This window comes from Schistocerca americana, chromosome 4, assembly GCF_021461395.2.
Source record: "Schistocerca americana isolate TAMUIC-IGC-003095 chromosome 4, iqSchAmer2.1, whole genome shotgun sequence".
NCBI classification, from domain to species: Eukaryota; Metazoa; Arthropoda; class Insecta; order Orthoptera; family Acrididae; genus Schistocerca; species Schistocerca americana.
This window is the reverse complement of record NC_060122.1, coordinates 797711943-797728342: the sequence shown is the minus strand read 5'-3', so window position 1 is coordinate 797728342 and position 16400 is coordinate 797711943. Positions and strand designations below refer to the sequence as shown.

The following is a 16400-nucleotide window of genomic DNA, read 5'->3' as shown; positions in this document are numbered from 1 at the left end:
GCCCATCACCAGATGGCAGCGTTGATTCTTTGTACAAATATCAGATTATTTTGCTCTTTAGGAAAGATTGTTATTACAGCATAGTTGTACGCATCTGTGGTTGTGGGTGCAAAGAAATCAAGGCAAAAATAATGTGAAATTTGTAAAAGATATCCTTGCCGCCATCTGATGATGACAAAATACAGCAGTCGTCACAAAAGTGTGGCTGGTCACCATTTTTCTCATCAGTGAGATTTACTGGAACAACCACAGTATTCTCACACCATTACAGATAAAATAATGTAAATAAATGCTTACCACTGCTTCATATGATGTGAATTTAGGTTTCATATCTCTGCCATTAAGTGTAATAAATGCACCTTTGTTCCCCATCGAATCACTGAAACACAACATCATTGATAAACAACTCAATGTTTAACTGGTAACGTATATGTAGGTACCACACACCCACACACACAATAGTGGAAAGACTTTTTATGAGGAGACACACACACACACACACACACACACACACACACACACACACACACACACGAGAGAGAGAGAGAGAGAGAGAGAGAGAGAGAGAGAGAGAGAGAGAGAGGCGCACCAGTAATTTGGAGCAGAGAATACTGTTATGCAGCGTCCATCGTGAGCTATTTCAAAGCCTTCATTTTTCACTTCATGGCTCCTTATAATGTAATCTAGACCATTAAGGTCAAGAAATTTCTTTGTAACATCTGGACCAAACTGTATGCCAACACCTCGCTTGCTTGGTTCTCTGCCAGGCTGAGGTTGTGGATCAGACCACAATAACTCACACATTAAACCTGTGAAGAAAAATGTATATATTATTTATGCTCAAACAACACTATATTAAATTTATGCATTTATCTTGTGAATTGTAAACCACAATGAAAAATTACAATAACAGTCTTTCACCTGACACTGACGTACTGGTAAATTTTTATCCCAACAGGAACTGTATTAGGAGTCAAATATATGTTGTTGTTGTTGTGGTCTTCAGTCCTGAGACTGGTTTGATGCAGCTCTCGATGCTACCCTATCCTGTGCAAGCTTCTTCATCTCCCAGTACTTACTGCAACCTACATTTTTCTGAATCTGCTTAGTGTATTCATCTCTTGGTCTCCCTCTACGATTTTTACCCTCCACGCTGCCCTCAAATGCTAAATTTGTGATCCTCGATGCCTCAGAACATGTCCTACCAACCGGTCCCTTCTTCTTGTCAAGTTGTGCCACAAACTCCTCTTCTCCCCAATTCTATTCAATACCTCCTCATTAGTTATGTGATCTACCCATCTAATCTAGAGCATTCTTCTGTAGCACCACATTTCGAAAGCTTCTACTCTCTTCTTGTCCAAACTATTTATCGTCCATGTTTCACTTCCATACGTGGCTACACTCCACACAAATACTTTCAGAAGCGACTTCCTGACACTTAAATCTATACTCGATGTTAACAAACTTTTCTTCTTCAGAGACACTTTCCTTGCCATTGCCAGTCTACATTTTATATCCTCTCTACTTCAACCATCATCAGTTATTTTGCTCCCCAAATAGCAAAACTCCTTTACTACTTTAAGTGTCTCATTTCCTAATCTAATTCTCTCAGCATCACCCGACTTAATTCAACTACATTCCATTATCCTTGTTTTGCTTTTGTTGATGTTCATCTTATATCCTCCTTTCAAGACACTGTCCATTCTGTTCAACTGCTCTTCCAAGTCCTTTGCTGTCTCTGACAGAATTACAATGTCATCGGCGAACCTCAAAGTTTTTATTTCTTCTCCATGGATTTTAATACCTACTCTGAATGTTTCTTTTGTTTCCTTTACTGCTTGCTCAATATACAGATTGAATAACATCGGGGAGGGGCTACAACCCTGTCTTACTCCCTTCCCAACCACTGCTTCTCTTTCATGCCCCTCGACTCTTATAACTGCCATCTGGTTTCTGTACAAATTGTAAATAGGCTTTCGCTCCCTGCATTTTACCCCTGCCACCTTTAGAATTTGAAAGAGAGTATTTCAGTCAACATTGTCAAAAGCTTTCTCTAAGTCTACAAATGCTAGAAACGTCCGATCCGTAGAATGCTAGTTTTTTCTGTCCTGATAATGACGTCCTCTTGAGTAGTCCCCGCCCGGAGATCCGAATGGGGGACTATTTTACCTCCGGAATATTTTACCCAAGAGGAAATCATCATCATTTAACCATACAGTAAAGCTGCATGCCCTCGGGAAAAATTACGGCTGTCGTTTCCCCTTGCTTTCAGCCGTTCGCAGTACCAGCACAGCAAGGCCGTTTTGGTTAGTGTTACAAAGCCAGATCAATCAATCATCCAGACTGTTGCCCCTGCAACTACTGAAAAGGCTGCTGCCCCTATTCAGGAACCACACGTTTGTCTGGCCTCTCAACAGATACCCCTCCGTCATGGTTGCACCTACGATATGGCCATCTGTATCGATGAGGCACTCAAGCCTCCCCACCAATGGCAAGGTCCATGGTTCAATATAAATGTTCCAAATCTGTATTTGTGTGCAGTGACATTTTGGCATCTAGGGGGTGGGCAGGTGGGTGAAGGGGAATTCATCATAAAGTTCATGAAATTTTAACTTGACATAGCTGAAAGATTATGAAAATTTTATTAATACAAGTGGATCTTCCCTTGAAGATGTGTCACTGTGTATTTGAGCATATATTTCACCACACAAAACTTTATTCTGAATAGGAAATGTTACAGGATCTGCTTAGACTGATGAGGGATACAGAAGCAGTAATCATAATATTATCAAATGGCAGTCCCATCAGTAGTTCTGCTAAAACCTCACTGTCTCAGACACCTTGAAAATTTCTCAGTTAACGCCTAAAGTAACACACGCTCAACAGAGAATCAACACAAACGATATTTCAGAAATATTTAGGTTTTCCTGATAATGCTGGCAACATAAAAATTTCAAGCATAATGCATAAAAATACATTTGAGAAAAGCATAAGGAAGAAAGGCAGTTCTAACGGGAGGTTTTTGTTTGGTGTGCTGATGGCCAACATTAAGAAATATAGGTTGCAGAAAACGAAACAGGGCAAAAGAAGTCTACAGAAAGTGCTTTAATGAAAAAAACAATGTGTTTTTCTCACATGTACATATTACAAGGATTACATCAATGAGCCTGATCAAAAAAATAAATTTGGATATGGTAGAAGTGTCAACAGGCAGGCATCACACATAATACAAAACCATACAGCAGTCATGTAAATGTTTTGACGAACTAATCAGTGAAATAAGACCTGTTTGTCCCTGAACACTATGATATTCGGCAATTAATATAGGGATAAAATACAAGGAAGTGAAAGGCTTTCTACAACTTATACAGAGACCTGACTGAAGTTATAAGAGTTGAGGGACATCAATGGCAGGCAGTAATTGAGAATGAGTGACATAGGGTTTTAGCCTATCTTCCACGTTATTCCATCTGTACATTGAACATGCAGTCAAGTTAATGAAGGAGAAATTTGGAAATGGTATTAACATTCAGGGAGATGAAAATAACTGAAGTTTGCTGACGATATAACAGTTCTGCCCAAAAGCAAAGGACATGAAAAGAAAAGACAGTTGAATGGAATGGATAGTGTCTTGATAAGAAATAATTAGATGAGCACCAATAAAACTAAAACAACAGTAATGAAATGTAGTCTAATTAAATCATGCAATGCTGAGGGAATCTGATTAGGAAATGAGACACTACAAGTATTAGATGAGTTTTGCTACACATGCAGCAAAATGACAGCAGCAGAAGCAAAATGGATGCAAAATACAGATTTGCAATAGCAGAAAAAGAGGAATATACATAAATCTAACATTAAGAATTAGGGTTTCTTTTCTGAAGGCATTTGTTTGGACTATAGTGTTATATGGAAGTGAAAGAAACACAGAGAAGGAGAGACTAAGATTTTGAAATTCTGTGCTACAAACAAATGCTGAAGTTGAGAGGGCCAGATTGTATGGCCAAAGAAGAAGCAGTGAACTAGGAAGAAACAATATTTGCAGTATAGCTTCAATAAAGTAGGGGTCACCTGAACCATCAAGCAATAAAAAATGTAGTATTCTTTTTAGGAATTATAATGGGATAAAAACTAAGGTGACTACAGAAAAACTACAGGAAAGAGGTTCAAGGATGTGTGTGTCATCTTAGTTACACAAAGGTGAAGGGATTTTTCACAGGATAGACTCGTGTAGGGAGCTGGAAAAAAAAAAAAAAAAAAAAAAAAAAAAAAAAAAAAAAAAAAAAAAAAAAAAAAGCCACTAAACTTAAGATGACGACAATGACAACACGTCATCAAAGTACTCCAGAATGAAACTTTCTGGCAGGCTATAAACATGTGCTGGTCCGCAAACTGAACCCAGAAATTTCCCTTCCATAGCTAATCCCCTCACTGGCTAAGCCAGGGGCAGGCAAACGTTGCACGCGGCTCATGAGCACACAGCGCTGCACGTGTGCTGCTCGTGTGCTATCGTCGACAGGGGCAGTGGCAATAGCCAGCAGGTTGCGGCAGTGTAGTACCAGGCTAAGTTACGGACATTGAAGCGAAGCGACCACTACGTAGTGAACGTTGTATTTCAATAACCGGAAAATGCTGAGCGAATCAAGGAAACGGAGAATTGGAGATTTGCTACCTTTTAAAAAGGAATAGGAGAATCTTTTTTTTTCTCTGTGCAAAAACGTGAAAACTGGAAATGTATAATATGTGACAGTATTCTCGCTGGTCAGCGGAAGTTTAATATTGAACGCCATTATAATAAATTTCAGTATGTTGCCGTTCTTGGTGCAATAAAAAGAGGAATTTCTCAAGCGATTTGGGGATATATCTTACTTATCCCAAGGTTTTGAGTAGTTCTCGAGACAATCTGCTGTTTCTGTAGATGATATTCATCCCAGTTTGCAAATAGAATTAATAGATCTACAGCGTAATTCTCGTCTGGGAGACAAGTTCCTTTTGGCAAGACATGTAATAGATTTTTATCATGACTTTCCACAGCAAGAGTTTCCTCGTCTCCATCGTGAAGCGATGAAGATAATGTCAATGTTTGGCTCTCCTACTAACCTTATTCCTTCATTCAATAAAGCAGGCCAGGAAACAAGACGCATTACAAAGTAAGAAGCGGTGAGACGGGGTGGCGGGGAGGGGAGAGAAGCGGGTGGCCAGCTTGCCCCTGTGTGCGCGCAGAACACCTGTTAACTGCACACGTGCATGTGCATCGCACACGTGCAGAATTCCTGCCCGCCCCTGGGCTAAGCTGTCCAATCATGCTCACAAGCTGTCCTCATAGCTTAATCTCTACCAATACCTCTCAATCAGGCTAAAAGGAAAAGAAGGAAAATTAGTATTTAACATATTGTTGACAAATTGGTCATTAGAGAGATAGATAGATAGAGAGAGAGAGAGAGAGAGAGAGAGAGAGAGTGTGCAACCCACTGGAGAAGGAATGGAAAGGGAATTAAGCCACGTCATTTTCAAAGGAAATAACTAAGCATTTGCTGTAATGCAGACAGCACAATGAAAAGATTGCCAGAAAATAAGCATTTGGCCAACAAGCCCTTCACTGGTAGTAGACACACACACACACACACACACACACACACACACACACACACACACACAAATGCAACTTACATACATGACCACAGTCTCTGGCTGCTGAGGCCAGGGTGGGAGCAGCAGCACATGATGGGAGAAGCAGCTAGGTGGTGGAGGTGAGGAGAGGTGGGGCAGGGTAGGGATAACATGGTAGAGGTAGGGGATACTGCTTGTGGGAGCATACAGGGACAAGGCGGAGAGAGGGTAGGGCAGCTAGGTGCAGATCAGAGGATAAATGGAGAGTGGGGGGGATTAGTGATTAGTGGAAAAGAAGTAAAAAGGCTGTGGGTGCATTGGTGGAATAATAGACAGCTGTGTAGTGCTGGAACGGGGGACAGGGAAGGAGCTAGATGGTTAAGGACAATGAATGATGAAGGATGAGGCCAGGAGAGTTACACGAACTTAGGAGAGTTCCCACCGGCGCAATTCAGATAAGCTTGTGTTGGTGAGAAGGATCCAGATGGCACAGGCTGTGAAAGCAGTAACTGAAATGAAGAGCGCCGTGTTGGACAGTATGCTCAGCAACCGGGTTTTCCACCTGTTTCTTGGCCACAGTTTGTTGGTAGCCATTCGTGGGGGCAGAGAGCTTGTTGGCTGTCATGACCACACACAATGCAGCACAGTGGTTGCAGCTTAGCTTGTACAACACATGACTGATTTCACAAGTAGCCCTGCCTTTGATGGGACAGGTGATGCTTGTGACCGCACTGAAGTAGGTGGTGGTGGGAGGATGTATGGGACAGGTCTTGCATGTAGGTGTATTACAGGCATATGTGCCAAGAGCTAAGGAGTTGTGTAGGGATAGACGAGGATACTGTGTAGCTCTGGTAGGAGGGGAGGGAAAGACAGTGGGTAGGACATTCCTCATTTCAGGGCATCACCAGAAATACCTCTGCATCGATGGCTGCCACCCATTCCACTCCAGGAAGTCCCTTCCACACAGCCTAGCCACCTACGGCCATCGCAACTGCAGTGACGAGCAGTCCCTCTTCACAGGCAGTAATTTCCCTTCCAACCTTATACAAAAACTGATCTCCAATGCCTTATCTCTCCAGTCACCCACCACCTCCAAAATCCCATTGTCTGGCCACAGAGGAACATTCCCTTTGTGACTTAGTACTACCCAGGACAAGAGCAACTGAAACACATTCTTCACCAGGGTTTTGACAACCACCTCTTGTTATACCCTGAAGCGAGGAATGTCCTATCCACATACCTCCCACCCTTACCACAATGGTATTCTGCCACCCACCGAACCTACAAAATAATTATTCCCTTCCATCCCTACACACACAACCTCTAGACTCATGGTTCATATTCCTGCAATAGAACTAGATGCAAGACCTGTCCCATACATCCTCTCACCACCACCTATTCCAGTCCAGTCACATGCATCACCTATCCCATCAATGGCAGAGGTACCTGTGAAACCACTCATATTGTGATCTTAAAGCTGGGCTGCACCCGCTGTTCTGCAATCTACGTGGTCATGACGGCCAACATGCTGTCTGTCCCCAAGAAACAGCTGGACCACCCAGCTGGTGCGTGCATCACCCAACATGACGTTCTTCATTTCAATGACTGCTTCACAGCCAGTGCCATCTGGATCCATCCCAACTGCACCAGCTTCTCTGAATTGTGTAGGTGGGAACTCTCTTAACTCTCCTGGCCTCAACCTTCATTAGTCATTGTCCTTATCTGCCTATCACCTTCCCTGTTTCCATTCCAGTACTACACAGCCCTGTATTCCACCAACACACCCACAGTCTTTCTACTTCTCCCCTTTTCTGCTACAACCCCGTCAACCTGCCCTCCATCTAACCTCCTGCATGCACCTAGCTTCCTTACCATATCTCCACCTTGGCCCTGTATGCTTCAACAAGCAGTGCTTTACCATCCCCCACCCCTACGCTGCTATCCCTTCCTCTCCATGCTCCGGCCTCCTCCTTACCCCCCTAACCCTGCTGCTTCTCCCATCATGCACTACTGTTCGTAGTCTGGCTTCATCAGCCAGAGATTGTGGTCTTTTTTGTGTGTGCGCGCGCGCGTGTTTATTTCTGACGAAGGCCTTGTTGGCTGAAAGCTTACTTTCTGACAGTCTTTTTTTGTGCCTATATGCAACTCAGCACCTCCGCTACATGGTGGGTAGTAATTATCATTTCATAATATTGTCACATTCTATGCTGGATTTTCCATTGTGTACACAAATGTACTATCGCAAAGTTCCATGCAAAGATCATGAAACTGAAGGCAATAGAGTGAGGCTGGAGGAGAGTCCTTAGGAAGCGAATGAAGGCAAAGGTGAACACAGGCCACCGCATGAAGCCAAGGTGGTGTAAGGTTCATGCCCACCGGAAAAGTTGCAAGTGGTGTGAAGTTACTTCAAGTCGCCACAGCAAGTGCCGAAAGTGGACTCCAGGAGGTAACAGAGAAGAGGAATGCACCCCATACTGGTGATCATAGGAGTCATTGAAGAAGGAGGCATAGTATGGGTGACCATGCATGGCAGACGAATGGCATGCATACCTGCCGAGGACAAAGTCATGGCAGTAGGACAGTGGTATGATTCTTCAGTAAGATGATCTCGGCTTGCGGAAGGCCAGCATATACCAGATTCCCTGTTAGTGTGGCAAGACTTATTGGTCAGACAGTGCACACCAGTGAAGATCAGTGCTGAGAACATCAAAGGCACACACGACTGGAGTATTCAAACAAGTCGGCAGTCACAAAGTCAAACAAGTCGGCAGTCGCAAAGCACTGTTTGTCCAAAATACATGAGATGGCTTGGCCAAGACTTCTACATACTTGGACAGTGTGGTTTGAGAAGCCGTTGAAATTCGCATCAAGGATGAACTTGTCAACCACGACTGCAATTATAATCTTAGCAAGGCTTGGGAACCAGCACTGAGCATAATTAAGAAGACACTCAGCAATGAAAACAATCTGGCGTGCTGGCCAGACGTACCAACTACATTGATGCTCCACAGACACCGACCCCTGCATCTCCACGACTGTCGATGTGTGCCCATGAGGGAACGGCCCGTGGGGGGAGGGGATATAAGGTGGCCACCTGCCCTCAGGAGCTCAGTTTGTCAGTTCACCTGAGGCAACATGTCCGATTGCTGAAATATTGTGCCAGTTTGACACTGTGAACAAGCAGTACACCTGTGGACTCTTCAATCAGGACAGTGGTCGTTCAGCAGCTTCGGCATACAGACTCTCAACCTGGCTAGTGCAAAAGGTGCCAGTGGCCAAACAGATGCCACGATGGTGGATAGTGTTGAGCTGGTGTAAGGGGGATGGACGTGCAGACGTGTATACAAAGCACCCATAGTCTAGTTTCGAACGGACAAGGGACAGGTACAAACAGAGGAGAGTGGTTCAATCTGCACCCCTGGAAGTACCATTGAGGACACACAGGACAGTGAGGGACCACGTGCAGCGGGCTGCCAGGTAAGACAAATGGGAGGACCAAGAGTGTTTCCTATCGAGTATGAGCCCCAAGAATTTTGTAGAGCAACAGACCCAAGATGTAAAGATGGTGGGGGATAAACCAACTGTGCCGCCAAAAATTCATACAGATGGTTTTGTCAGTGGAAAAACTAAAGCCATTGCCGATGCTCCAGGAGTGAAGATGATCAAGACATTGCTGAAGACTCGTGATTTTGTGATATCACATAAAAGCCAAAACCAGACTAGAGGAGCATTTGAACTGCCACCCTCCCAAATAAGAGTCCAATGTCTTAGCACTGCACCACCTCACATGATTTTGATAAAGAAATGCTCCAAAAATTGAAACGAGATTACTTTAATCCTGTCTTACAAGGTCAAATATTCCTCTTTGTTAGTAATGTGGTGATGTATTGACTTCTCCAAACACTGCACATAATAGGTTGTTAGGTCTATGGCAGTGTTGCTTTAATCTAAAAAATCTTATGCGTGTGGAACACGTATTCTACTATCTGAGGAGCTACTTTGAATGTGTGGTGCATGCCAGACTTACATAGATGTTGCTAAAATTCACATACAGCACGGGGCAAAATATCACCCCATCATATCACAGAATTGACATGAGTCTCCAAATTGAAGCTCCAAATCAGAGACCAATTAAACATACACATTGCTACAAATCATTAACTTCCTTCTTGTGAATTCTTGAAATTTTCCCGGTGAAAAGAGTATTCCAAGAAGTTTCAGGTTTGCAGTAGGATTACATCAACTTCTTGCTACGATATTTCGGCTGACAACATTTAGCCGTCTTTAGGTGAGTGTTTTGCACTGGAGATTGCTAGTTCACTTTGCTAAATTTACATAAAAAATTGGTGTAGAGAGGCATGTGCTAAGGAAGTTGCTACATGAATGACCTCTGTCGAACTGTGCACCCTCTTTGAAAATTGCTCCATCTGTGTCGCCCAGATGCATGTGTAATGGCAATACCTCATGCGTGAGATCTGTGGAAATGCGCACTCCCAGAGTCAAAATTAATGTCCAAATTAATAAAAACAATCGTTGCTAGATGTGTCACGAGTCATAAAATGTTTTCTTTTGGAAGAAATTAAAGATCATTAGGTCTCACACCTTATCCAGTTGAATGTTGTCATCACAAATAATAAGATCTTCTGTCAAACGGATTGATACCAATTCCTTAACAATTGAATTACGGAAGGATCTCGCCTAGGCCAAGGTTTCTGTGGCAGAATAATCCATGGACTATCCTGTGGAGATACAATGCTCAGCTATGGCTGACTTGCAAAGGAGCTGGAGCACCTACAAACTATGTTGAAAGATAATGGATATTCTACCAATCAGATCAGCACAGCTTTTAAGGAAGAAGAAATTTTACCACCCACAAGATCAAGAAGGGAATTTGTTTGTTTTGTTTTAGGGTGCAAAAACAACTGGGGTCATATGTACCCAAGCCAAATCTATAGAACATGAAGACAGAGAGCAGTTAAAAATGACTACACGTCATTCCCAATCGCCTTAAGAGAAGACAGCTAAAAACAGGGATGTGGAGAAAGGGCTACAAAATACACCATAGAGAAATGGAAGCCCATACTGCTACAACAGATAAAGTAAAATGCAGCCAAAAGTCCGCGTGCCGTTCGCTAAACCGGCCGAAAACTCAGACGGCAAACCTAAGCGGGAATGTAAACAGTTAAAAAATGGGCATCCCGTCTGTAAATAGTGACCATTTAAAACTTGGGCTCAATGTGCACAAAGTGGTGGGGGGGAGTGCCACTTACGAAATGGCGATGGTTAAAAAGGCAGTGCCCAATACGCAACCTAGTTAAAATGACCTCCTCCCGGTGGGGAGGGGGAGAGGAGGGGGGGGTGAGGGGTGTGTGTGTGTGTGTGTGTGTGTGTGTGTGTGTGTGTGGAGATGTCGTTCAAGTTGCTGGGAGAGGCTTAATAATCTGCAGCTTACTCCCTTGCAGGGAGAACCAATGGTGATGCCAAAGTGACACCATGTCCTGACACACGGCAACACAGAGGCCATTGGAGGGAATATAGGAACTAGTGGGATGAGGTACGAGGACTGTAGCCTTGGCAACAGTGTCAGCAGCCTCCTTTCCTGGTAGACTGACATGACCAGGAACCGATATAAACATCACAGTGGCTCCATTGGGAGTTAGCAAGTGACAGTTTTCCTGGACCCGTTGGACTAAGGGATGGGCGGTACACAGCGCACAGAGACTTTGAAGGGCACTGAGAGTGTCGGAGCAGAGGACACAGTTGAAAAGCATGTGTCACCAGATGTACTCTGTGGCCTGATACAGGGTGAAGTGTTGGACCGTAAATACTGAGCAATGAGCTGGAAGCCGATACCGAAAAACGTCTGCGCCAATGACAAAGGCACACCCGACACCATGGTCAGTCTGAGAGCTATCAATGCACACGAAGGTACTACTGCGAACCTCCATGTGAAGGTCATGAAACTGAAGGTGATAGGGCAAGGCTGGAGTAGTGTCCTTAGGAAGCGAATAGAAACGAAAGTGAACACGGGCCACCGCACAAAGCCAAGGTGGTGAAAGATTCACACCCACTGGGAAAGTTGCAGGTAGTGTGAAGTTAAGCCGCCAGAGCAAGTGCCAAAAGCAGACTCCAGGTGGTAACAGAGAAGAGGGACGTGCCCCATATACGCTATCAAAGGAGTCATTGACGGAGGTGGCATAGGATGGGTGGCCGTGCATGGCAGATGAATGGTATGCATGACTGCTGAGGAGAAAGTCATGGCAGTAGGACAGTGGTAGTTCAGCAGCTTTGGCATACAGACTCAACTGAGCTAGCATAAAAGGTGGGTAGTGTTGAGACGGCATAAGAGGGATAGCCGTGCAGATGCATAAACAAAGCACACAGTCTAGTTTTGAATGGACAAGGGACCGGTACAAATGGAGGACGGTGGTCAAAACATTGCCGCAGTCTGGGATTTCCACAGAAAACCATTCATGACATGCATGGACAAAGTGACGAGATGGTCCACTGCAGAACAGTGTGCTCGAAATCTACACTGTGCAGTGGTTCGTAAATTGCGAGACTCTAGCCACCATGCCAGCCGGGCATGAATCATACATTCCATCACCTCTAAACACAGCTGGTGAGAGAGATGGGGTGGTAGTTAGAAGGAAGGTATTTGTTCTTACTGGGCTGAGGTATTAGTATGACAGCAGCTTCACACCAGTGTTTGGAAAACGTGCCCTCTGCCCAGATGCGGTTGTACATATTAGGCAGAAAGTGCTTGCCTGCAAGAGAAAAGTGCTGCTACATCTGAATGTGGACAGTGTCTGGCCCTGGGGCGGAGGATCAGGATGAACTGAGAGCATGATCTAGCTGCCTCACAGTAAAAGTGTCATTGTAGCACTCACGATTCTGAGAAGGGAAGGGTATTGCCTGAGCCACCTTCGCCTGTTTCCAATGCCACTGTCAGGCCAGAAAGTGGAGAACGGATCTTGGTCCCAGAGAGCCGTCAGAGATTTGTCCACACAACAGAGAAGGGAGTGGAACTGTTAAAAGAACTAGTGAATGAAATCCAGCTAGCTTTTTTGCTATCCCAAAGAACGCGACAACACTATTTATAATGAATGCAGTTTGCCATCATAGGATGATGATGATCAAAAACATGGAGAGCATGTCTCCGTGCTCGAATTGCATCACGCCATGCCTCAGTCCACCAAGGGACTGGGACGCGGCATAGGAAGAGGAAGTGAGAAGAATGGAATGTTCTGCAGCATTAAGGATAATGTTTTTAAGGTATTCCACCTGGTCATCACAAATAGGGAAATCTTGTTCTTTGAAGGACGCCAGGGAGGAGTAAAGCCTCCAGTCAGCCTTAGTAAGATGCCACTTGGATGTGCACACAGGTGTTGCACTTTGAGCCTTTCCAGTTAGAGGAAGGTTCAGGTGTTGGTTCGCTGGAGGGAAGTAGGAATTCTTCACAGGAGTACTCTTTCTGTCCTTTCCAGCCTGCTGGTTGTGTAGCTGGTGGCACTGCCCCTTGAGGCAAGAGTTTGACGGCTTGTTCCACAGATGGGTGAGGGGACAGCGGCACTATCTCGACACTGGGCAACTTCACAAGCTCAGAGCTGAATTTGAGGTTGCACGTCTGCCTACCACATATTACACATTTGTCTGAGTGTCAACAAGACATTCTAGTGTGGTTGAAACAATGACACTGGTAGCAGTGCTTCAGGTTCGGAATGTACAGTCGGACTGTGATAAGTTCATAGCCTGCTTTGATCTTGGACGGAAGCACCAGTCCATCAAAGGTGAGAAAAGGAGTGCTTGTGGGCACTAAGAAGGAATCTAACTTTTTCATCCCCCCATGGAGGGCAATGACACCCCGATCAGAGAGGTATGATTAGATTTCGGCCTCGGTCAGACTGTTGAGCAGCCTAGTGTAAATAACAGCACAGGAAGAATTCGAAGTCCTATGGGTCTCAACACAAACAGGATAGCCGTGGAAAACCGATGTGGAAAGCAGTTGTTGTTATCAAGAATCAGTAATAGTCTCCAAAAGCAAAGTGCCCTTTTGTAAATGAGAGCAGCATTTCACAGGGCCGGCAGTTGCATCAACACCTTTCTGAATAATAAACGGATTTACCATTGAGAAGGGCTGACTGTCTTCAGTATGTGAAACCATGAGGAACCGTGGTACAGCTGGAAGGGTCTTTGAACTGTTAGCCTCATTCCATTTATATTTTGTAGACTTTAATTGTGAAGATGAAAGGCTCATTGCGAGAAAATCTCCCACGATTGCCAGAGTCTCTGATAGCACGCTCCTTCCAACTGGGGGTCCCCTTCACGACGGGGCGCACCCACCTTAGGTGATTGATTGTTCACATCTCAGGTCACATCTCCCAAACACCTGGCAGAGGGGCCAATCGGCAATTTGGGAAGATTGCAGCTCAGGAGGATAGGAGAAGGGAAACAAAGAAAGGAGAAGGGAACCGTTCTTATGTCAGCAACGGACAGTGGGGAAGGTTCCCAGTAACACCTCAGACACATTCCCCAAGGGAGGGGAAAAGAACAGCAAGAGAATTGACATGCAGCATGAAAGGGAAAATACACTGCAAAGGCTGGAGCCCAATGGTAGCTACGCACAAACCCGCCAAAGGGTGGCGAAACCCCAGGAGGGGAGGATGGGGGGGCGGGGGTATGACATCAAGAGGGGTTCAAATCCAAGGCATTCCTCTTGCACAATGGCAATAGTTTGTTAAAATTAGGCATTATCATAAGGAAACAATATGTAAAGTAATATTCTGCCCATCAGCAAAGGCATGTGGTGCTCTTGGTTAGGAGAAGCATGATCTGGGATTGTGCAGGACTGGAATCTATGGAATATCTTGCCAATGTGGCAAAGCCTACATCGATCAGACAACATGCACAGAGCATGAAAGACATGTTGAACATAATCACCACAACCACCTTTTGCAGCCCAGTATGTCAGTCATAGCAAGATTAATATGTGGCTACGTGAGCCAACATTTGCTCTTGGCTACTGTCTGTAAACTCCACAGCCACTGTGAAGCCACATACAAATGGAAGCTTCTTCCTGAACTGACAGCTACTTGTCTGAGGGAATGAATTACCTGCCAAATGCTTGAGCTCTGGACAACTTACACACATACCCTTTGCACTGGAGTGGAGCCTTCAGATAGATCACTCTCCAGTCCCAAGAGATGAGTGATCATATAGTGGCTAACAAGGGGAGGGCCTGACATGCGGGTCACCAATTTTGATCATGGATGTTTAATCTAAACACCTTTCAGCCATCTGAATTTCCAATTGTTATTTTATTGAGAAACCAATTTCAGCAATATATTACAGTCTTCAGATATTTGCAAGGATATCACCTACTGGAAATCAAGAGACACATGTTTTGGCTTTTTATACGACACTCCCTAGTTTTTGAAAAAACTAAGTGAATGCTGATGTCAAAAGTTATTGTCAATGCTATATATCAAAAGACCATATAAAAACAAACATTTAATATTAATATAATATGGGGTTCAAAGTTAATAATGTTCAAGCAATTACAATTTTTGTGTTTTCACAGCATAGCTTGGGTACAATTCATTCAACATGCCTAGCAGAGTGAGGTCGGTGGGTGAGTGGTAACGGCATTAGGTTACCAAACTGCTGGTCTGTGTTCAATTCTTGGCCATGACTTTTCCATTCAATATTTTTTCAGTGAATCTGATAATACTGTGATAATCAGAATACCATTCTTTCCTTTTTCGAAGTAAAACATTGAGATGCGTGGTTAATTAGAATATGAACTATTTTCATTGTGATATGAAAAAAGTACAAAAATACACCCACAATATATTATTATATAATCTTACCTGACTGTCTATGCATCTGCATTCTTGCAATCAGTCGGGTGAAACTTATCACAGACATGGGCAAAAAATAAATATGTGCAACACACGAATGATATCTCATTGCAGTGACATGTTTTCCAGTACACCATTCATGGAAAATATATCTGAGTCATGCTGCTAGAAACAGGTTATCATATATCAATTTGGATATGTACCAAGAGTATAAAAGCGTATCTTGAAAGACAGATATGGAGAACTGGTTGTGGATCATGTAATGGGACACCCTTTCTAACATAACCTTTTTCCTTATAGAAGTAGCCAATACCAGGATTAATCCCGAATCTGGTATTGGTGAACATTCTTGACTGTTTCCCTGGAAGAATTTCATTTGATTTCATATATGATGTATTATATTTCAGGCTTAAATATATAAAAAGAAATTAAGTTGTTACAATCGATACAGCTAAAATTATTCTTCTTGCATAAAATTTGGAATTGTGAAATATTTGGCATACTTAAAATTCGTTTTAATAATTGCACAATCAACTGCTAATTATTAAACTTATTTCTGGATTCATTTATTAAATAGTGTTATAACTTGGTGACGATTCTTCTTTTTTCAAGTAAGTATGTAGACTCTCTTGCTTTGTAAACTCTTCGCAATATTTTGAGTACCACAGAATTTAAGAAGTAGTGGCCATGCCTCTGATGGGATCAGACTTGTTTTTGATTGTGTCACTAATAATTTAATTTGTGGTGTGACAGAAGTGGAAAATGTAAATACGGTGTGATACGGAGAAACGTGACGAAGAATAAAACTCGAGAATAATACAGGCAAATTTTCATCAGTTATTTAGTCATCAGGAACCCACAGTGTTATAAATCAAAAGTTCAGCCATAAGAATGTGCCCATAGACACAATAACTGCAGCCAACAAGGCAT

The 16400-nt window shown here is 43.5% G+C and overlaps 1 protein-coding gene across 1 annotated transcript in view; it reads right to left on the bottom strand.

Annotated features, from left to right (window-relative positions):
• Nucleotides 1-16400, bottom strand: part of LOC124613059 (serine/threonine-protein phosphatase 5) — a 103614-nt gene that overhangs the window by 28468 nt on the left and 58746 nt on the right. Inside the window, exons 9-10 of the mRNA XM_047141642.1 lie at nucleotides 590-809; nucleotides 298-379 (exon numbers count right to left, since the gene is read on the bottom strand). Coding sequence (XP_046997598.1) covers nucleotides 298-379; nucleotides 590-809 — 302 coding nt within the window. The remainder of the gene's footprint in view (nucleotides 1-297; nucleotides 380-589; nucleotides 810-16400) is intronic.